This window comes from Chionomys nivalis, chromosome 12, assembly GCF_950005125.1.
Source record: "Chionomys nivalis chromosome 12, mChiNiv1.1, whole genome shotgun sequence".
NCBI lineage: Eukaryota > Metazoa > Chordata > Mammalia > Rodentia > Cricetidae > Chionomys > Chionomys nivalis.
The window spans coordinates 1,652,673-1,672,724 of NC_080097.1; the positions used below are offsets into that span (position 1 = coordinate 1,652,673).

Below are 20,052 nucleotides of genomic sequence, written 5' to 3' on the forward strand. Positions count from 1 at the left end.
CGGCTGAACACCTTCTTGCAGTCAGTAGTGACAGTGTATGGCTGATCTCACCTGGGATCTCAATGCCACCAAAGTGCAAGGGTCCAGGGTAGCTGCTCATCCAGGCATGCATGCTTTCACAAGTCACCACAGCAGCCTGGCCAACGTCCTTTTCTGGTGGTAACTTGGCTTCCACTAGGTGGGGCAGGGCCTGTGTTCTGAAACAGACCGGTATCACAGAGACCTGAGTGAGCCACTCGTGATCCCAAGTCAATGGAAGAAAGGCTTTCTTTTCTATTCCAGCCCCAGCTGACATGCTCAGGGGCTGCCTGCATATCATATGCGGGCTGTACTTGAGATCTTTGTAAGACCTGGATCAGTCTACCTGATGGTACAGAGTGGCTGACATGCCTGCTCTTCTCTATGGGTGCTGTTTGCCAGATGTAGTGGTAATCTAATACCAGCTATTCAGAATGCTGAGGCAGGAGGATCACTTGAGCTCCAAGTGCTTAAAAACACATGGAAGAATTCCCTGCCAGACACACATCATGGTGCTTAGTGAGTATTCTTCCTCTAAGTCACACCCCTAGCTCAGATTTTGTGTCTCACCAGATAGCCTTGGCTGACCTTGAGCTTGCTATCTGGCCAGGCCAGCAACTCATAGAGATCTACCTGAGGTAAAGGTGTGTGCCACACCATACCTTGCCCCCAGCCCAGATTTTTGAAGTCGGTAATATTTACTCCTCTTTCTAGGTTCAGGGTTGCAAACTCCAGAACAGGTTGGCCTAATGCCTCTTCTAGTTCTTTTAACTAGAGAAAGCATTTCATGACACAGGCACTTTACCCAGGAGAAGAAGCTGGCTTCTCCTCCTGACAAGCTAGGCCAAAGAGTGCAGTGGATGTGGTGGAGGAGGCCATGGGGGAGCTCCTCACCTGCTGACACAGTGCCTGCTTGCTCTCTCCTTCTTAGTGCCTGCAGCTAGATGGCTCATGTCTTCGTGTACGGCACCCTGAAACGAGGACAACCCAACCACAAAGTGATGCTGGACCAGTCACATGGCTCAGCAGCCTTCCAAGGCCGGGGCTGCACACTTGAGTCCTTCCCATTGGTGATCGCCGGTGAGCACAACATACCATGGCTGTTACACCTGCCGGGCAAGGGCCACTGTGTGGCAGGTGAGATCTACAAGGTGGATGAACAGATGCTGAGCTTCCTGGATGACTTCGAAGGCTGCCCCAGCATGTACCAGCGCACGGCCCTGCAGGTGCAGGTGCTTGAGTGGGAGGGTGCCGATGACCCTGGGGACAGGCTCCAGTGCTTTGTGTACAGTACAACCACCTATGCACCTGAGTGGCTGCATCTCCCCTACCATAAAAGCTATGATTCCGAGGGCCCGCACGGGCTGCGCTACAACCCCCGGGAAAGCAGGTGAGGGGCCCAGTGGCTGGCTGGCTCAACATCTGTCTATAAAACATATTGACAAAAGGTCTTTGACACAAATTTTGCAAATGCTCTAATCCGATGTTACTATTGCTTGCTATTCAAGGGAGCTTTTGGGCTTGCAGCTAGCTACTAGATGAGAGACACTCTGGGCTGAAGTCCCCTAAATGTCAGTTACAGGACACCTGGTACTCTTTTGCTTTGCTCCAAAGATGGCATATCTCCTGTGACTAAAGACCCAGCTGCAGTTGAATCTCAGAAACTGAATGTATTGATTCCCACATACGAAATCTAGAAGGAAGTGGTGGGAAATGCTGGTTTGGGATGGCTCCGTGGAAGAATACCCTGAAGAAAAGCACCTAGACTATGTACTCCATCACCCCTTATACTTTCCAGATCACACACAAACTATTAAAACAGCCATTAAAATAGAAGCATGTTGTTTGGCCCTTTTTATGTACTTACTTGATAGAAGGTGTTTTTCAGTCTGATTCAGTGAAGTCAGGAGTAGTGACTTGCTGGGAGACAGCTGAGCCCTCAGACTTTATATTGTTGATGGGTGCCTAGCTCTCGGCAGCCTTGCCCATCTCTGCCACCTGAAGGTGCAGCCTTTGGGGGTAGGCCTTTCAGAAGAACCAACACATTAGTAATTTGTTCCTCAGGCCCTGACAGAAGGCTTTGCTCCCAAATACAAACAACACTTAATGTTAGGAAGCTGCGAAGTACCAATTACCTCCACCTCCATCTGATAATCTGTCAGCACATGATTCTGCTGCTGTCTCCTAGTGAAGTAGAAAATGGATTCCAAGAATTGCAGAACGAAATGCAGCTGCTGGCTGAGCACCCTGGCACTCCACTAAGAGCTCACTCGCTCTTCAACAACTGCACAGAAACACAATTGTTATTTTTAGCCTCTTTTTCTTAATTGGAAACTTGCTTCACAAAACAGGCAAAGATGGGTATCAGCTGATGGGCGGGCAGCCTGGCCCACAACATTGAAGGGGAGGCATCCTAGCCATGGAGAGAGGGAAAGGGACCTGGACAGCATGCTTGTCATTGGATCAGCGCAGGCAGCACCCTCTGTCAGTCCACATCCATGGACCCACACAGAAGGGGGCGTCCAGACCCTTCATCTGTGCTACCTGGTCTGAGGAAGTCATGAGTAATGAGCCCCAGGAATCCGTCCTGAATGATGGAAGAAGGGAGGTAATCAGATTACAATTGGAAAGCAGAACTGGGATTTATATAAATTTTTAAAGGATCATAAGGAAATGCTAGTATTTAGTCAATTGGCACAGCCTGTCGTCTCTGTGTAGATTGTCTTCATTCAGAAAAAAAGGGCAAACTAATATTTAGACAAGTGCTTGGTTTTATTGATTTAATTTTGACACTAGGAAATCTCAGCAGAAGTACAAATCATATGTACAAGTATTTATATCAATAAAAATTTCCATTGGTGATTTTTGGCAGAATGTCAGTTTTGCCTCTTCTGAGGAATAAATACGATGTGTAGAACCTGCTGCACAGGAGAGCTCCTGCAAATGCTTGAACAAATTGAGGGTTAGAGAATAATAGAAATGCTAATTAAAGCCACGATGACTGAAAGGCTAGAAATACTTCATTCCAGCTCCACGAGCAGATCTCCTTCGCCAACTGTGTCTCCAGCTTTGCAATGCACCGATTTCACCTGGAATTAAAATGGTTGAGGAAGAATGAGAACGAGAGGGCCAGTCATCCCAATTCCTTTTGAGAAATAAGTGGCCTTAGGCCCCAAAACTTAGACCACCTGCTTACATGTGTCTGTGTAAGGGAACCAGAGTGTGGAAGTGTTCCTACAGAAGCCTGTGCTCCACGCCTCCTCCTGTCACTCAGCCCAGGTGATCCTGAGAGGACCAGGCCACAGCGTCCTCAGTCCTGAGATGTCCATGCTGGTGACTGACGCTTCCCATCCCAGCTTCATCCTAGGGTTTTGAGACTAGAGTGTGTATTTGGTGTCATGGTAAAAACAACTGTGCCACAATCCAAACAGGTACCAATTAAAAGGAGAGAGATCTCTGCTTTTTTTTTTTGGTTTTTTGAGACAGGGTTTCTCTGTGGTTTTGGAGCCTGTCCTGGAACTAGCTCTTGTAGACCAGGCTGGTCTCGAACTCACAGAGATCCACCTGCCTCTGCCTCCCGAGTGCTGGGATTAAAGGCGTGCGCCACCATCGCCCGGCCATTTCCCTGCTTTTGAAAAAAATAATTCAGTACCCCACTTCAGTTGAGTGGCATAGATTCTTCTGATTTCTGCCTTGCTTCTCTAGATTTGTGTAGGCAGAAGACTGGAGTGCATAAGAGGTCCTCATTTCTCTCCTTGGAAATGGTTGCTTAAGCCATAAACTAAAAGTAGGTTTGACCTAACTGGCCATATTGGGGATTAAGCAAATAAAAGTGCCAGGAATTACCCAGGCTGAGGCACAAGCCTGTGCCCTGTCCCTCCACCGTGAGCACAAGAGACAGGCTCTTCTCTTCTCTGAAGTTCCTAAGAGCAGTGTAAATACTCAAAGGCCTCGCTGGGCAGATCTCTCTGGAGTGAAACGGACGGTGATATGTTTAATGATGGCATGTTGATTAGGCCGTAGTAGTAGATTCACACTGAGGCTCTATTTGCACCCTAAATCTTTTCTCAGAGGAAAAAAAAATGATATTTTGGGGAGCTTATGATTTAACTGCCACCACACTCAGTTTAGAAAGGATTGTTAGACCTGCAGATCCTTTGTACACCGTCTAACCCTATAGACACTGTGTGGCTCTCTTAACCTGCAGGGGGCCTTGTTATTCCCCTGAGGAGCAGGTAGAATAATTATAGGCCTTCTTCTGAGAATCCATCTCATTGCCCTCTGGGATAACAGACCACCAGACAGACAGAAGCTGAGTGACGCAGACCTGGTGGTAACTGACATCTCTCTCTGAACCCAATGTCCCAAAGTGTTGCAGGCCTCTGACTCAATGTAGATTCTTCCAAACCCAAGCGCCCTTTGGGAAAGCGGCTCTTCTGAATGACTGCATCTCTTCAGCCACAGGAAGGACAGCAAAACCACTGCCTTCAAGTTTCACTCTTAACTATTCTAGTGCTGACACCTCTCTCTCTTTTTCTCCCTGACTCATTAAGCCTCTCGTGTACATGGGGCTTCAGCTCCTCCATCTACAACTGAATTGTTCCCTTCAAGGGGAAATTATATTGAGTTACATTAATTTTTGCAATCTGTAAAACCATTTCCTGCTGTGTCACCTAAGTCTCAGATAACTGACTGCCTCCTAGACAGATGTAAACATTAAAAATTAAAAACCCCTTCATCTGAAAGACATTAATGTGGAGAACAATTGTGCTTTGACTGCCTGAACGTAACACACAGACCCCCTTCCTGCCTCTCCAGGAGGCAGGGACACACTGACAGAGCGGAGCTCCCGAGTCCTACCCAGGTGTCCTCCCCAGGGAAAGGGCCAGCTAGCAGAGATGGCCTCGCCTCTGCGTTCTATTTAAGAAGACCAGCGCATCCGTCACAGCTAGAGCATGCCAGTAGGAGCTTGGGAACATACCTTGCCCATCTTCCCAGCTGTCATACTGTTCTGCATTTTCATAGCTTCAATCACACAGATTTCCTGGCCTTCTGCTACCTGGAAAATTGGTTAAAAGTAGGTGTTATAAAAACATTGTAATTTTGTAGTAACATTCAAGAGTGAAGCCATTCAATTCTTTGTCAAATGTGCTGGTTGGTCATGGAGACACCAGCGACTTCTGACGGCTCCCACTGTAGTACATGAGGACACAGTAGAGAAAGGCCACGCAGTGTGTTGTCAAGTTCTCCTTAGAAAAGTCTGTATAGGAAGACATGAGTGCAGCATATGGGCCTTCCCCAGGGCCCTAGGAGTCTTCCACAGATTCTACAAAACCAGTGCTTCCCCCTCCCAGCCATGTCTGCAGTAAGCAGATACCTAAGGACCAAGGGACTCATTAGTGCCTGTCTGGGTTTGCAGGACTAGGAGTATGACCACAGAAGGGTAAAGCTTTCTTTACAGGGTGACAAAAAAAAAGTTCTGCAGCTGACTGTTGATTACACAGCTATGCATGAGCATCACCAGCAACTTGTCTGCCTTACAGCGATGACCCGTACGACATGGAAATCAGAATTGAGTAGTCTCTTACCAAAAGGTGCATATTTGCCTCTATGCAGAGAGCTGAAGATAACAACCTAGCATAAGGACCAACAACTGCTGTCCACCTACAAGATGTGCAAGTACTAACATTGAGGTGGATTCTCCAGCTACACCCAGTCCTTACGAGAAGGCCTGAGTGTGCCGCAGGTGCTTGTTCAAGCCCGTGTTGTGATGCTTGGCTTTCCAGTGCCTATGAGGGAGATCCAGACTGAGCAGGCACATACCCACAGGGTTAATCTGAGACACCCATCCAGGAGTCAGCACGTTACCGACTCCCTTTTCTCTGGCCGTAATGATTAAGCACCAAGGATCTGGGTCAGGAGTTCCTTCTCTGCCTGGTGGAGAAGGGTCTCTTGCTCTGTGAAGTAGGCTGAAGGCTCCACAGAGTGCTTCTGGGTATGCTGGCTGGGGCTCCTGGACAGCCACAGTACTGTGGCTGTGCTGGCCAATGCCACAGAAGGACCTGGAGAATGTTCTTTCCTGCCATCCCCAAATGATCTCCAAGTCCCCTCCTGGCTCCCTGTGTGGCACAAGCTGTCTTGCTGGCAGTGTGAGCACTGAAGCCCTGTGCGTTCTTTCCTCTGCTGTTCAGGTGGTGGGCTGTGTTTTTCTGGCACGGGAATATAGGAAGAAAGGAGATGCCAAGACTTTGGTGCTGGCACGGAGGAGAGGCACTGCTGACAAGCAGGCTTAGAGCACAGCGCTCACTGCCGCTTTTGATTCACTTCACCTGGCATCTGCAGTGCAGGCACAGAGAAGCAGCACCTCCAAAGGGCTGTTCTTCAAAATGTGGGGGACAGGAGAAGGCAGCGCCAAGATGACGCAGATATCCTGGCCGGAGGTGTCAGAACAGCTATTCCTTCATACCGTCTTGTTGGAGCCATTTCTCTCCTCAAAGGCAGGTAGGAGGTCAAGAAAGTCAGGAGAAGGGCAGGTGTCACTGAGCCACACAGCAACAGAGCTGAGAGCTTATCCAGCAGCCAGGCTGAAATGTCCCTGACCTGCAGGTGACAGCACAGATGGCTCCTTAGGACACCTTGAAATTCTGTCCAAAAATTGGCAACTGAATCTCTACCTCTAGGCTCTGGTCACTGTTTCCTGTCAGATGGACAAGTCTTTACCATGGGCATAACCTTCCACTACCCACCTGCCCTGGCTTCCTCTGTGAGCAGTGGAGCCCAGGGTTAGCTCAGAGTCTCCTCACCCCATCCCATCAGCTACCTCATGGATGGGCTTCCTCAGTCTGCTCCACCAGCATCTGCGTTACCTGTCACTGCTCATTTCCTCTTGTCACACTGCTCCAGGTCTGCTGGCTAGACAGAAGCAGTGCCCTGAGCCTTCCTCAGTGTGCGTGTGCGCGCGCACACACACACACAGTCCTTATAGTCTTCTTACAGAAACCTGGAGGTATCCAGTGGTCATGGTCAGGGGCCAGCAATACCCACAGAGAACACTAAGGGACAGCTTCACCAGGCCACAGCTCCCTCCCCACCAGATCAGGCTAGAGCCTGGGGGGAGAAGGATGTGGGCCAGTTCAAGATGCCTTGCCACCACCACAAGACTAGGTCCCAAACTGTTAATGTGATCAGAATGAGAAGTCTCAAAGCTGCTATGGCTCCCCACAGCCCACCACGGCTGCAGAGCTGGTAATGTGATGAGAAGGAAGGGAGCCTGCCTGTTGCCTTACGCAGTCCAGCAGCAACTCAGACCTGGGTCCTCACCCCATGTACTTCCTCTCACTGCTTCTCCCGGCGTGATTTAGCTGTGAGCAGAAACCCACGTCTTCAGCCTCTAGCTTGCTCTTTGTCCTTTCAGCCATGTTTAGAGGCAGCTTTAGGAAATGTCCCTTGGTGCCTTACAAAACCATGACACGTTTGGTCCAACTGGATCATGCATGTATAGACACATGCATGCAAAAGCTACGCAGACAAACTTGGTCTAATTTCAACTTATTTCATCCCTTGGAAATCAAAGAGTACAAGCACATGTAAAAAAAAAAAAATGTATCCAGGCTGTGACTATCACTGCTCCCAGCCAGGCCCCAGTTCCCACCGAGAGGAAGCCTTCCTGTCTTTGCTGACCACACCACACGTAGCACACATCCACTTGCAGGCCGAGCTGGGCAGTCCTCATCACAGGACTGCAGCCGGGCTAGCCCTGCAGCATGACTGCACACACACTTCTGTAACACTCTGTGAATCATCCGTAAGGACTTAGTGATTGTGACAGGTGTATCCAGAGTGGGGCTTACTAAATGGTCACAAGCCTCGCAAGTCCTCCCGATGAATGCAGTCGGCCTGATGTACTTTTCTGCTGTCTAATTGGTGCAAAGTTTGGAGACCTGAATTCCATGTCTTTCATCCAGCTTATTGCATCCTCTCCTCTGACACAGGGTCAAGGTTCACATTCGAATCAGATTATTAGAGCAGCCCTCATTAAGTGGGAGCTAGGCTTGCCCCAAATGAGTGGGCTTGTGAGAGAACTCGGCCCATTTACTCAGCAGATTTTCACATGTTTAGGGACCTGAATGTCACCCAGCATTGCTCTGTGCTGAAGAGTTTCAGACATCTCCAGCTGATGATTAATTGTGAGTGATGGGAAATAAAATCCAGCGAAGCCAGCTGCTTGCCATGGTCGGCAAAATGACTCTAATGGAGAGAGGCTGCCAATTTTCCAGTTTTACTGGCAAGTCTTCCAAGTGTAATTAAGGGAAGTTATAAATGATATGGAAATCTATCAAGTTCCATTTATTTTCAGAGGACTCCTTTCCCAGGGGACTTTTATCTTGAAGCTTATAGTATGCTTTGTTGTGCTAATGATTTAAGCCACATCTTGGTTCTGATTAAAGCCCCCAATCTCCTTCTACCAAGACCCTTCACTCCTTTTACAAAGATTAAAAGATACAGAACCTTCTCCAGCACATGGCCCCTCTCAGAAAACACTCTCTGACTGGGACCTGCATGGCCATGTATCATTCGAACTGCAGACTGCCATCACCCCTAAGAAAGCTCAAAGAAAGTACAGGGTGGGGGTGAGAAAGAGGGATCTCTGCCAAACATAAAAGGAAGCCCCTCAAAGTGGAGCCTCGAAAGCTGTGCTTGAGAACAGACATTCATCAGAAGGTGCTGGAGCCCTAATGTTATTTGATTTGGAATAAAGGCATGAAAATGATGGCAGAGGCCTAAAATTGGAGACGTAAAGGATGACTGCACCGTGCTCCATTTCTCAATTTCATCCTTCAGAGCCACAAAATGGGGGTGACACAGTGGCTGGATGAGCTCTGCAGTGACAGCTGTGGTCTTCCCACACAAGGGAGGCCTTCTAATGGGCTGAGGTCTGTCTGCAACAGACGGGGAGGAAGAAAACAAGGTTCCCTATTAAGGGTGCACAGTCATATTTCTGAGGGAGAAAATCATTATGGGAGTCGAGTTTCCTTTAAGATGGCCCCTACCCTCTTTTGTCATCCAAACCCAAGGCTGTGTTAAAAGTGCTATTGCTTAAAATGCAGGCCGGAGGATGCATGGCGTCCCCAGAAGCCCACTCTCTAGCAACTGTAAAGAACGCAGAGGAAACGGTGCCAGTGGCATATGGCTTTCTACTGTGCTAAACATTCATACAAAAGACAGGTTCATCAGTCATTGGAGTATCTGGATAAAAAATTAGCTCCTGATGGATGGTATTTTGAGCTTACCTGCTGCTAGTACATTACCAGAGAAACACGGGTTTTGAAACCCACATGACATTAGAAACTGCAGACCATGAAACACGACACATGCAGGAGCACATAATGCACGGCAGATTATACAAAATAATAAATAAGCTATTTAAACCCTCTGCCTAAAATTGGGCCCGCTGCAAGGAACCCCGGGTCACTTGTACGCAGGCCAATTAACGCGCAGCATCTGCTGTATAGAAGCAGGGCACGAAGCACTTCCGAATGATTCCGGCAATTAAAAGAAAACTGTTTCCTGCCTGTTCAGACAGCAACTGTTTCCCTGCAAGAGTGAGCACCAAAGCGGTGCGCAGCTGAAAAACTCAGGCCCCTTTTGGGGAAGAGGCATGGGGGATGGGAGGGGTGAACCTTCATGGAAAAAGAGCCTTCTTTTGTTGTTCTGTGTTCTGTGTTTTTCTGCCAAGTGAGACAGAAGGCTCGGAGGGCTCATGGGCCCACTGCAGTCTCCCCTTCTGCTGTACTGGTCCCCCAAAAACTAGGGATCCACATCCACCCTCCTGACTGTACCAAACAAGTGAAAACCCTCCATTCCACATTGGAAGGCTTACCACAGAACACAGGTGTGTAATTCATTAAGTCCCTGGGATCCGAAGAGGCAGCCTGGATTCACTGAAAGGTGCCTAGAATCTGATTGTTCCAACTTCCTTTTCCTGAGCTGTGAATGTGGGCTGCTAACTAGGACCTGATCTTTCCCGGAGGAAGAATGCTTGCCTCATGGAAAGACAGGGAGATGGGACCCCAGGAGATTGCCTTATCTGAGCAAGGACGGGACTGACTCAAATTACAAAGAGAACAGGCAGTGGACAGAACTGCTGACCCTCATCTGGAGGCTCCTACCCGGCTCTCTCAATCTGAAGGGGAAAGGACAGGAAGAGACCACATGTTCAGCATGCCTGAGGGCTCTGGGACTCAAGCCTGTGGTGTCTGCATGGTGTTGCCCCCGGCTTTGCCCTCAGACCCCTTCGAACTGTGCAGTGGGAGTGTGGGGCGGGGGAGGGGATGCTCAGGAAGGAATCCAGATTGTGGCCAATGTAAATGAAGTCCAGGTTTTGTAAAAATTCTTTAAAATGAAGAAAAACATGACTCCCTACTGCCCTCTAACTTAGCTCATACTGACAGCCAACGCCTGTAGTTACAAAGAGAAAAAGTTGAAACTGGCATGTTTTACAACCCTGCAAGAGGCCATCTGATATGCTACCCCTGTGAATTCAGTGGGTTGTTGTAAAGGACTCTGATATATGCTGACTTTTTTTTGGTAGTGTGTGTGCGCGTGTGTGTGCGCGCGTGCGCATGTGTGCGTGTTCAAAAGAAAAAAAGTGTGTTGACTCCTAGTTAAGGTTGAGAATGGTCATCCTTAAGAACACTACGAAGATAACAGGCACTCTCCTCCCCATTCCTTGAAAAACAAACCCATTGCCAAGCCTGCACAAGACTTTTAATCAGACTGACCATCAAAACATTTTTATCTGATGCTGATAATTCGCATTACATTAAATTATAAAAAATAGAAAAATCTAAATGTTAGCCACAAGGAAAACTATCCCTGAATATTTCAAAAAAACTGTTATGTGGAAAAATGATTGAAAGGCCAAGCTGAGGAAGATGGGGCAGGAGTTGGATTGGAGAGGGTCACGGGGCAACTCCATGGTGTGCACATTTTATTGCTAGTAAAATCTGAAGTAAATGCAGCTAAGGTGAGCAGAAAGCACAGGATGCTTGGGAGATGATTCTCCTAACTTTCTGTATCCTTCATGATTTAGAGGCTTAAAAGTGTTCCTGCGTGTGTGATTCCGTGCGTGTGCTAGGGAATACAGTCTGCAGTTTGGGTGCAAAACTGGCTTCTCCTCAAATTGCTTAAACAGTCACTGCTATAAAATATGTAAATTAATTATTGCCATCATTTTCTGATTGTAAATCAGGGCATGCCTGGCTCATCTGCCAGAGAAAGGCAGTAATGAATGCTGGGCTGCAAGAGGCACCCGTGTGCAATGCCAGACACACAGGTATCCAGAGGCCCAACCTAACCCTCCTTATCTAGGATGACTAAATGCTGGTTCTCTGAGCAGCGAAAATGAAGTCTCTTGCCAAGTTCATGTGCTCCTTTCCAGGATTAGCTGCAGGCTCAACTGCATGAGCTCTGGAGACAACAGGGAGGTCTGCAGGGGGGCATCTGTGTCCCTGGTCGTGCCCCTGACAGGAGCCTTCCCCAGAGAAGCTCATAGAAGGAAGAAAACACTGGTGGAACTGGGTGACATTATTTCTGATTTCATTTTCTGCCCAAGTCATTATCCAAGAGAGCAACAGTCCCAAACCCCACCTGCCTTTCTGCTCAATGTCAGTCTAGGATCGTGTGGAAGGGCCTCATTTTGGAGCTGACTTGCAAACGTGAACAGACTTGAGGGGCAAGAAAGCAGAAATGGGCACTTCTGGCACAGTTTTATCTCTTGATGCTGCAAACTTCTAAGACAGAGATGTAAAACTGTCTTCTAGGTTTTGTTTTCCTAATTTTCTGATGCAGTGAGGGGAATTCTTTCTGATGCAGAACTTTAGGTGGGTGCTGAATCTGAATATAGCTTGGAAAAATCTTAATTAAAAGCAATGTTTAAAAAATCTTATCTTGGGTTGGCTCTTTTGTTAGCTTTTTTTTTTTTTTTTGGTCTAATTTCAAAAGGCTAACAAAACAAATACACTCATAAGAACTTTATTTTATTCTTTAAAGACAACAGGAAAAAATTCTTGCAACAAATGTAGCAAACTTAGCCCAGACATGTACAGCACCAACATGCTCAAGGAACTTACTTTAAATATTTTTGTTAAATATAAAAGTTTTTTAAAAATCAAGTAATAATACCATTTCGTAAAGGAAGTATTGGAAGTGTATAATCATATGGATAAAAATCTTATCAGTGGAAAGGGGGCATTTTTTCCAAATAGAAATGAAGGTCACTGTAAAAATATTTCTGAAAGGCAAACAAGTCATTCTCTCAGTTGTCTTCTGAATTAAATTTATGATCTGTTTGCAGCTTACTGTCCACTAACATCCCTTCTACGCACTAAAGGCCCCACTCTACTATCTGTGTGTGGCTGCTACATCTAAAGTTAAATAGATCAAAGCATTAGGAATTCTTGCCATGTGGATCCTAAGGGAATATTTTGAATAAAATTCAACTCCAGTGTTTAGGACAAGGGAAGTATTTCAAATGAAGCAGTTCTCAGACTTTCCTAGAGCATTTATCTCTTCTATACAACCACCCAAATCCTTCTCTTTCAGGTTTTAAAATACTCTTCAAATTGTTTAGCTTTTAAAAACTAGCTGAGATTTGTTACTTAGAATTTTATGTGTCACCTCCACAAGAGAAACCCACCAATCTGTTACAAAATCTTATCAAAAGGTCAGTAAACTGAATAAAAATGCAAAACAAAACAAGAATGTTTGCCTAACCTTAGCCGTGTTCCCTGAAAACACCCAGAAATAATCGATTTCCATCTTCTTGCTACTGGTAAACTGGAGCTTCCCTGCTTAACTGCTTTCCCCGTCCTTAGGTATTGTCACTGCAAAACTGAGGTTGCAAGCATTTCTTTTAAAAGCAGCTTCACTAAATTTTCTGCCTTGAGTCCAAGGTGAGGTCCTTGCGTTGTAACTACAAGGCTCAACCAGAGGTTCTGGGAGGGGCTGGCATACTCTTCACCCTGTACTGAGCTTCAGGATTTATGGTTCAGGACTCTATTCACAAAAAATAGCAACTCCAGAGAAAACCCTGCTTTATTACACAGACTATGAGCCAAAGAAAGGGATTAAAAAGGTTTGTATGTTACACCTGGCCAGCCAGGTACACACAGACACAGCATTTGTAAAGAAGGTGAAGCACAGGAATTCCAGCTTCAAGAGCCCATACAGCAGGCCCTGGTCTCTGCAGAAACATTCTGCAGTCACTCATCACTATCCACACTGATCGGGCGGCAGGTACTTTTAATCTGATAGCTCCCTGTGAAGCAAGACTAGCTTCAGACTGTTCCATCTTGCTGATCGCCTGGCTTTCCCAACGTGCTGACCACAGAGTGGAAAGTCATGCCGGGAGAACAACCATATTTGTGAAAAGGCAGGAAGTCTGAACTTGCTCTGCCTAGCTTGGAGTCGCTCTACTTACTGCCAGCTAAGCAGTACAGTGGGCAAATGCAGGAGGCCAGGACGGCAGCCTCCAAGGCCAGAGCTGAGCCCTCCTCTCTGCCCATCTTGGACTCAGGTGTCAGAAACCTCGGACTGAAGGTAAACACTTCTTATGAGGGTGGAGGAGCACAAATGTGATTTTCTAATTAAAGCCACACAATTAAGATTGGCAAGCTCGGGCTGGCAGTATATAGACTGGGTAGCTTCCAGAAAACAAACAAACAAGAAAGAAAGAAAACCCTGCAGGGTAGAGGGAACCAAAAAAGCCTTCCCAATTCACTAACCTCCACATTTCGACACGGAGAAGATTTCACTGACCACTCTGATAATGCATGGTGAAAGTTTGTGATTGTTAATGCCAAGACCAAAGAAGAGCCTGCTTCAACCCTAACCCTGCAGGAAGATGAGGAAATGCCCCCAGAACTCATTCATCAGTCTCTAGCTTTTACGTCTCGCCTCTCCTAGGCCTGACACTGATATCAGGAGTCTTCTTGGCTACTCTTGTGGGAACATCCAGGCCTTCGAATGAGTGCAGCAGCTCAGGGCTGCCTGGCCCTTTGTGTTCAACAAAACACTGCTGTCTCTCCTACATCACCAGGGAGAGCCATCCTTAAGTCAGTTTCCCAGATTCATGTTAATTTGGGAACTAATCATTTAATACAACCAAACTTGATTGCTTTTACTCTATTTTTCTAGAAACCAATGTCAACTCCATGGGGTTTTCTCAATAGTAACATGATACTTTATCTGTATTAATAAAGAAATCAGGCGCCATCTTAACATGATCACTACAGAAAATTAAGTAAATTCCAATGGCTTCACTCAGATACAAAATAGAATTAGCATACAGCCCGTCAAAGTCTACACGTGTGGCTGTTATTTTCCTGCACAGAAGTAAAAGCACAAGTACTTAAGGGCCTCTTGAAATCTCCCAGTTACATCTTTGTCGTTGTTTACTTTTGCTGCTAAGCTGCTGATTTTTAAGAAAATGATGCATCCTGCACATTTGTTCACAGCAAGTGATGAGGCCGAGCAGATGAATTCCTCAAGGAATTCATCCAGAGAGGGCCGGGGAAGGAGTAGCAATTTGAAGTGAACTGCATCTGTAACCCTGACCTGGAGAAAGAATGTCTGCCCTCATTTCTATTCCACTCCCACACGACTTGGGAGGAGGTGCTCAGAGGTACTGCCATCAACACAACTCACATGTGAGGACACAACCTACTGTCCATGGCGTCCCCTGGCTTGGGAGAGGCTACAGAGGGACATCTGAGCCCAGCATGTCTTACCGTGTCTCCAGGCCTGACAGAAACGGCCACCACCACTCCAGGCATCGGGGAGCGCAGAATGCTGCTTGTGTCCTCGGTTACCTTCTCAAGCATGAATTTGTTCAGTTCTGCTGCAAGTTTGGTTAAAATGTGCACATTGTACTTGAAAGAGAAAAGCATAAAGGAAGTTAAATGATGAGTTTATCCTCTAAAACAGCACTTTTTAAGGTCGGGCTTTGTCTTTAAAATTACAGCCATAGTCTAAAACCCTACATTCAAATCATTTATCTCTGGAACATATTGAGCCAGGTTTTTTAAAAAGGAAACTAGTTCTTAATTATATATAAAAAAGTATCGTGGATCTTTAAGAACACCGTCTTAAAACTTTATAAAGAAAACAGCAAGAACTTTGCTAGAGGACACTACGGGCTCGCAAAGCAGAGGAAGTCAAATCCCGGGAGTCCACAGCTTCCGAGATAAAGGCAGTGACGCTGTGTTCAACCAGTAGATGGCAGCAGATTGCTGTCACAAACCTCCCATGCCTCGGGAGCAGCTACACTGGGTACATCAATAAAATGAGACAAAGGCTTCGGTCTTCATTTGGGGGGTTGGAGGGGGGAGTCTCACATTCAAACAATTCTCAGGGACATAAAATGTTTACATCAAAAATGTTTTTATAGGCACATTATCATGTAGCCTTTTCTGATAAGACGGGAGAAAGGAAAGATAGGAGAACATCTTCTGGGCTGAGACTCGATGCTATCGAGATTTTTAAAACAGAAAATGCCATGCGCAGCAGTTCTTGTAGACTCTTTATGTAGATGGCTCACAAAGGTGGAGGCCCAGTGAGTCCAGGCAATCATAACACTTCTAATAAAGACAGCTCCTGCTGAACAGGAAACATCCCAGATCAACGTGGATAAATATATGAACCAAAATTTGCTTGGAAAAAGAAATGCTTTGGGTGGGGAATTGGAGACAGTGCCAGGTTTCTGGTTCCCACCAGATTTGGTCTCTCTGGGTAAGACAGAAGCAGCGCCCACTGGGCAGCTCCATTTTGTTGGAGGAAAGCTGCTGTAACTCAGAGCCTCCCGTGGGCATCGTGCTAGCAGGGAGGCTGCGGCAGAGTCTGCTTCCCACTTTGATTCTGCATGGGGACAGTGGCAATCTCTGAGTGGCTCTTTGCAGGGCCTATTTAAAGCAGGTGGGGGGAGGCCCCACAGAAGAGCTTTGATGGCCTAGGTTCCAAGCAGATTTGCGACACTGTGACAGGTTGAATAATAACATCTTCTGCATGTTTCTTTACTCCTGAATGAGTGTTTTGCAATCAAGACATAGAAGTGTCTGCCAGTTTCTGAAGGATATGATTCTTAAGTGAAATTACAGCACAAATAAAAGCTTTTTGCTCCTATTAAAATTCATCTGAGTCATAAGTGGCAAAGGAAAAAGCATGCTGCTGTCAGTCTGACAAACATTCTGGGCAGAGGAACTACTTATCACCCAGGAATTGTACTTCCAAGTGTCTCATTAAATCCTTGGGGAGGGGGACATAATTGGGCCAAATTGCACAGTTTTAATATCTGTGCTCTATCTGCCTTGGAAAAGAAAATCCAGCACCACTAGAGGCACACAAGGCACCAGGCAGGTTCCCTTTCTAACTGGCATCACCGGGGGTGGCACTGCTCTGTCACCAACTGGCATTCCACCTCAGGGGTTAGTTTTCAATGTAACATACCCACGTATCCACCCCCTCTTCTTCTTTATAATCTGACTTCAAAATGTGATCCTTGAATTTAGGAAAAGTATATACTGAGAATACAATTTAACAGCTTTTCACCACAGCATATAGGCTTACAATCTAATAAATCAGCTATCACAAGTAAGCCGCCATGCAAACAAAGTGCTAAGACTGTCCTCTGTGGCATTTCTCAGAAAGGCCCAGGTCCTGACAAAACTGGGTCCCTTACTATTTTTATAACTTTTCTATCTCCTGAATTCCTTTCTCTGTAGGGCCCCTGCTTTGCTTGGAAAGAGATGTAAAAGAGCCCAAGACTCGGGGCTTCAGACACAGCCTTTGTTATTGATGAGATGTTCCTTTCTCTTTTGTATTTGTTTATTGTTCTTCAATCTGTTTGGGGATAATGACTTATTGTAATCACAGCGAGAAATAACAAGGAGGGAATGCCTCAGGAGAGTCTTGTTGAACACAGCCGACTTGGACGTGCCCTTTCTCGTTAGAAAGAGGAGGGAAAGCTGCTCCTCTTAAGCGCGCGTGCCTTTGATGTTATCCTGAGCATCACAGACCATCTTAAAACAGCCTCTTGTCAGCCCCGCAGTTGTGCACGGAGCTAAAGTCTGAACAGGCCAAATGGGTGCTACACATGGGCCCATCCAAGTGGGCATCCTGGTGACAAACGGCAGATGCTCTCCTTCTAGTACCTTCTACAGAAAAGGAGCACTGCAGAGTCACACTAGGCTTTCAGAGCAGATCTTCTGAACCGTTTCTCTGGGGGACACGTGGTTGTTAACCAGCCGAGGTTCCAGGAAAGGACCTATCTAGCGACAGCAGAGTATAACTCTGCTTATATGATGGACGCTTAAGTGTTCCCAGAGACTGCAACATGTCTGTGCAGAGTTGAGGTGTGTGTGCGCATGTGTGCGTGCAAGCAAAGCACACTGTTATGTTTCCGAGGCTAGCTGCTAACAGAGTCTGGTTACCGAAAATGGCAGATTTTCATCCTGTGTGGGTTGAGAAGAGCCAGGGAACAAAGAGAAGGGTCTGCGGAGGAGGTTGGTCAGGTCTGGACTCCTTCCCTCTGCTGGCTTTAGGAGACTGTCTCTAAACCACTGTCATACTAATGTACAGTTTTAAAAATGTCTCACCAGGTGAGTTAGAGAACAGGTGCTGTCTAGATGGGCTTCTATACCCGTGTATGACAATGAAGGAAGGTGTTTAATCCAATTATGTAAAACCACCCCTAGCCAAGTCGCCGAACATCCATTTCATTGTGTCCATAATACAACACTGTGCCCAACAAGGAAATGCCATCCAAAAGTTTAAAAGAAAAAAGAATCAATAGAAAAACACAAAGCCACAGTGAGAAGACTGCAGGCGATGGGACCAACATGGAATCCACCAAGAAGACAAAATACAGGGCTGTGGGAGAATGGAGAGGGTGCAGGAGTGGGCACAGGCGTGGTTTTCCAGAAGGATGTGCTCATCTGGCCACTGCATTCTGTAAGTGGACTGTCCACCTGTGGGAGAACACCTCAGTACAGCACCGCTGGACAGGAGGACTCCATATGATCAGCTCCAACCTGACCAGCTGTGTTTGTGGAGTTTAAAGTCTATGAGTCTTTCCAAGGCCTCTAGGTACATGGATGAGTTTACAAGCCAAATCCCACGGTGTTGGCAGGATCCAAGGTATGACCCTTCACAAGGTGAAGGCCAGTCTGCTTTACACGTCCTTCAAGCTGCATTTCCAGAGCTTGTGGGATTTCTCTTGAAGGAGGGCTCGGCTCCAATTTCCCTAACTCGTTTTCTGCCAATGCCAATTAAGCTCTGCTTGCACAGTTGATCTCATTTCTTCTTGTGTCAGCTGTTGGCCATCTCAGTTACCGTGGAGTCAAGGGCCAACAACTCAGCTTTTCTGAGTTATCTGGAAGCCTCAAAGTTATGAAGCATTGGCCAAAAACTGTACATGCTCTGCCATGCTCCCAAGTGTGGTGGCAGGTACGTTTTCTTCAAAGGCTGTCGTCCTGTTCAGAGCTTCATACTCCGACCCCACACCTCAGTATCTATCCTGAAACCACATCTCCATCGGCCCAGTGTGCGCTTAACAGGCTCACTGTTCACTAAAGACCTCCTTCCCTAACTCAACTAGGGGAAAAATCATCATTAATGTTTTAGACGTGACAGAAAGGAGGAGTGTCTTTTCAAAACTCCAGTTCATCAGGAAGGAGGGGAGCCATAAGCCACAGAGTGGAATTAGAAGTCACCGGTATGTTCCTTTCCCCAGTTCTTTGTAGAACAAGCACACAGTCAACAAGAGGGAAAAGCAAGGCTCCAAACCATGGACGGTATCCTCGTCTCCACTTGAACATAGAACCCATTAGCTGATCCTTTGAAAGAGAAATCTCTGGAAAACTCTTAGAGGTTCAACCCAGTAACAAAGGCAGAAGGAGCAGGCTGCAGTTACAGACCAGGCCAGTGCCAGGCCAGCCCGGGCCTCAGCCCAGCCTGCGTACAGCTGCGGTGGTGGCTGGGCCTGTTAGCATAATGCTGTGACAACTCCATCAGTGCAGTCTCAAGGTAGCTGTCAATCAGGACGCATCATTTAATCCAACAGCACTCGGAGGACTTTCTCCTACAGCCCACATGACAGCACAGCTACAGCTCTATTTATATCAGAGCCCAGTTGTGTTTACAATGCTGCAGTAATTAGAGAAGATGCAACAGGCAGCAATATGATTGAGATTTCCATTTTGCGGCATTACCCTGTAAAGTGTGATCCTGCTTCACAGAGTCATGCTAAATGACAAAAGGCTATTTTCTTCCATCTCCCAGCCCCGACAGCACTTCATTTGCAGCTATCTATAATTAGATTAATGGTGTGGTGCAGTACAAAGCAGGCCCACTTCACATCAGATAGCTTATGAATTAGGACAAACACTTATTTCAATTCCAGGCAGAGAAAGCAATGACTGGGGTGTTTAGCATACCCTTTATGGTGGAATGAGATGTTAATTGTGTACCATTACCTCTAAACTGCTTGCTTGTTGTATAAATCACTGTGCTAATTGATGCAGAGATAGAAATGTAGCCACAGGCAAGAAAGCAAAGGAATGAGAGCTGAAGATGGAGGATAAGGGATTATCGAGGAAAACCATATGGAGACAAGGCTCCTTTGAAACCTCTGTTTTCTGCCCCTGAGTAGGAATCCTTCAAGTACAGCAGTGGGGAAGAAGGAAAAAAAAACTTTTCTTTTTGCAAACACAAATTTCTTTCAAAAGTTCTGCTTGTCAAATAGCAGGTAGGTTAAATTAATCTTAAAACATACTTTAAAATATTGAAATGTGTGCTTTCAAATAGGCAGAACACCTTACCTGAACTGACGCGTGGGCTAAGGAGCCACCCTTCTAAGTTACCCGATGAATATGTTTCTGGCCCATCCACAAGGCAAAACTCAAGTTTTATGAAGTCCTGAAATTCTTCTCAATGTTAGGAGGACAAAGAATCTACAGTGGCTTGGATCTGCCAAGCTAA

The 20,052-nt window shown here is 46.4% G+C and overlaps 2 protein-coding genes across 6 annotated transcripts in view; one reads left to right on the forward strand and one right to left on the reverse strand.

The window, feature by feature from the left end:
• The window catches only part of Ggact (gamma-glutamylamine cyclotransferase), a 22,355-nt gene extending 20,158 nt beyond the window's left edge, over positions 1 to 2,197 (forward strand). For 2 of the 5 annotated variants that reach the window (XM_057785912.1, XM_057785913.1), the window contains exons 2-3: positions 950 to 1,408; positions 1,595 to 2,197. In XM_057785912.1, the coding sequence (XP_057641895.1) occupies positions 963 to 1,408; positions 1,595 to 1,715 (567 nt within the window). In that variant the 5' untranslated portion in view covers positions 950 to 962 and the 3' untranslated portion in view covers positions 1,716 to 2,197. Of the gene's footprint in view, positions 1 to 949 lie in introns of all 5 variants that reach the window. The other 3 variants (XM_057785911.1, XM_057785914.1, XM_057785915.1) reach the window with 3 other exon arrangements.
• Positions 2,198 to 2,765: 568 nt separating this feature from the next.
• The window catches only part of Pcca (propionyl-CoA carboxylase subunit alpha), a 291,408-nt gene continuing 274,121 nt past the window's right edge, over positions 2,766 to 20,052 (reverse strand). Inside the window, exons 22-24 of the mRNA XM_057785910.1 lie at positions 14,808 to 14,948; positions 5,000 to 5,077; positions 2,766 to 3,107 (exon numbers count right to left, since the gene is read on the reverse strand). Coding sequence (XP_057641893.1) covers positions 3,039 to 3,107; positions 5,000 to 5,077; positions 14,808 to 14,948 — 288 coding nt within the window. The 3' untranslated portion in view covers positions 2,766 to 3,038. The remainder of the gene's footprint in view (positions 3,108 to 4,999; positions 5,078 to 14,807; positions 14,949 to 20,052) is intronic.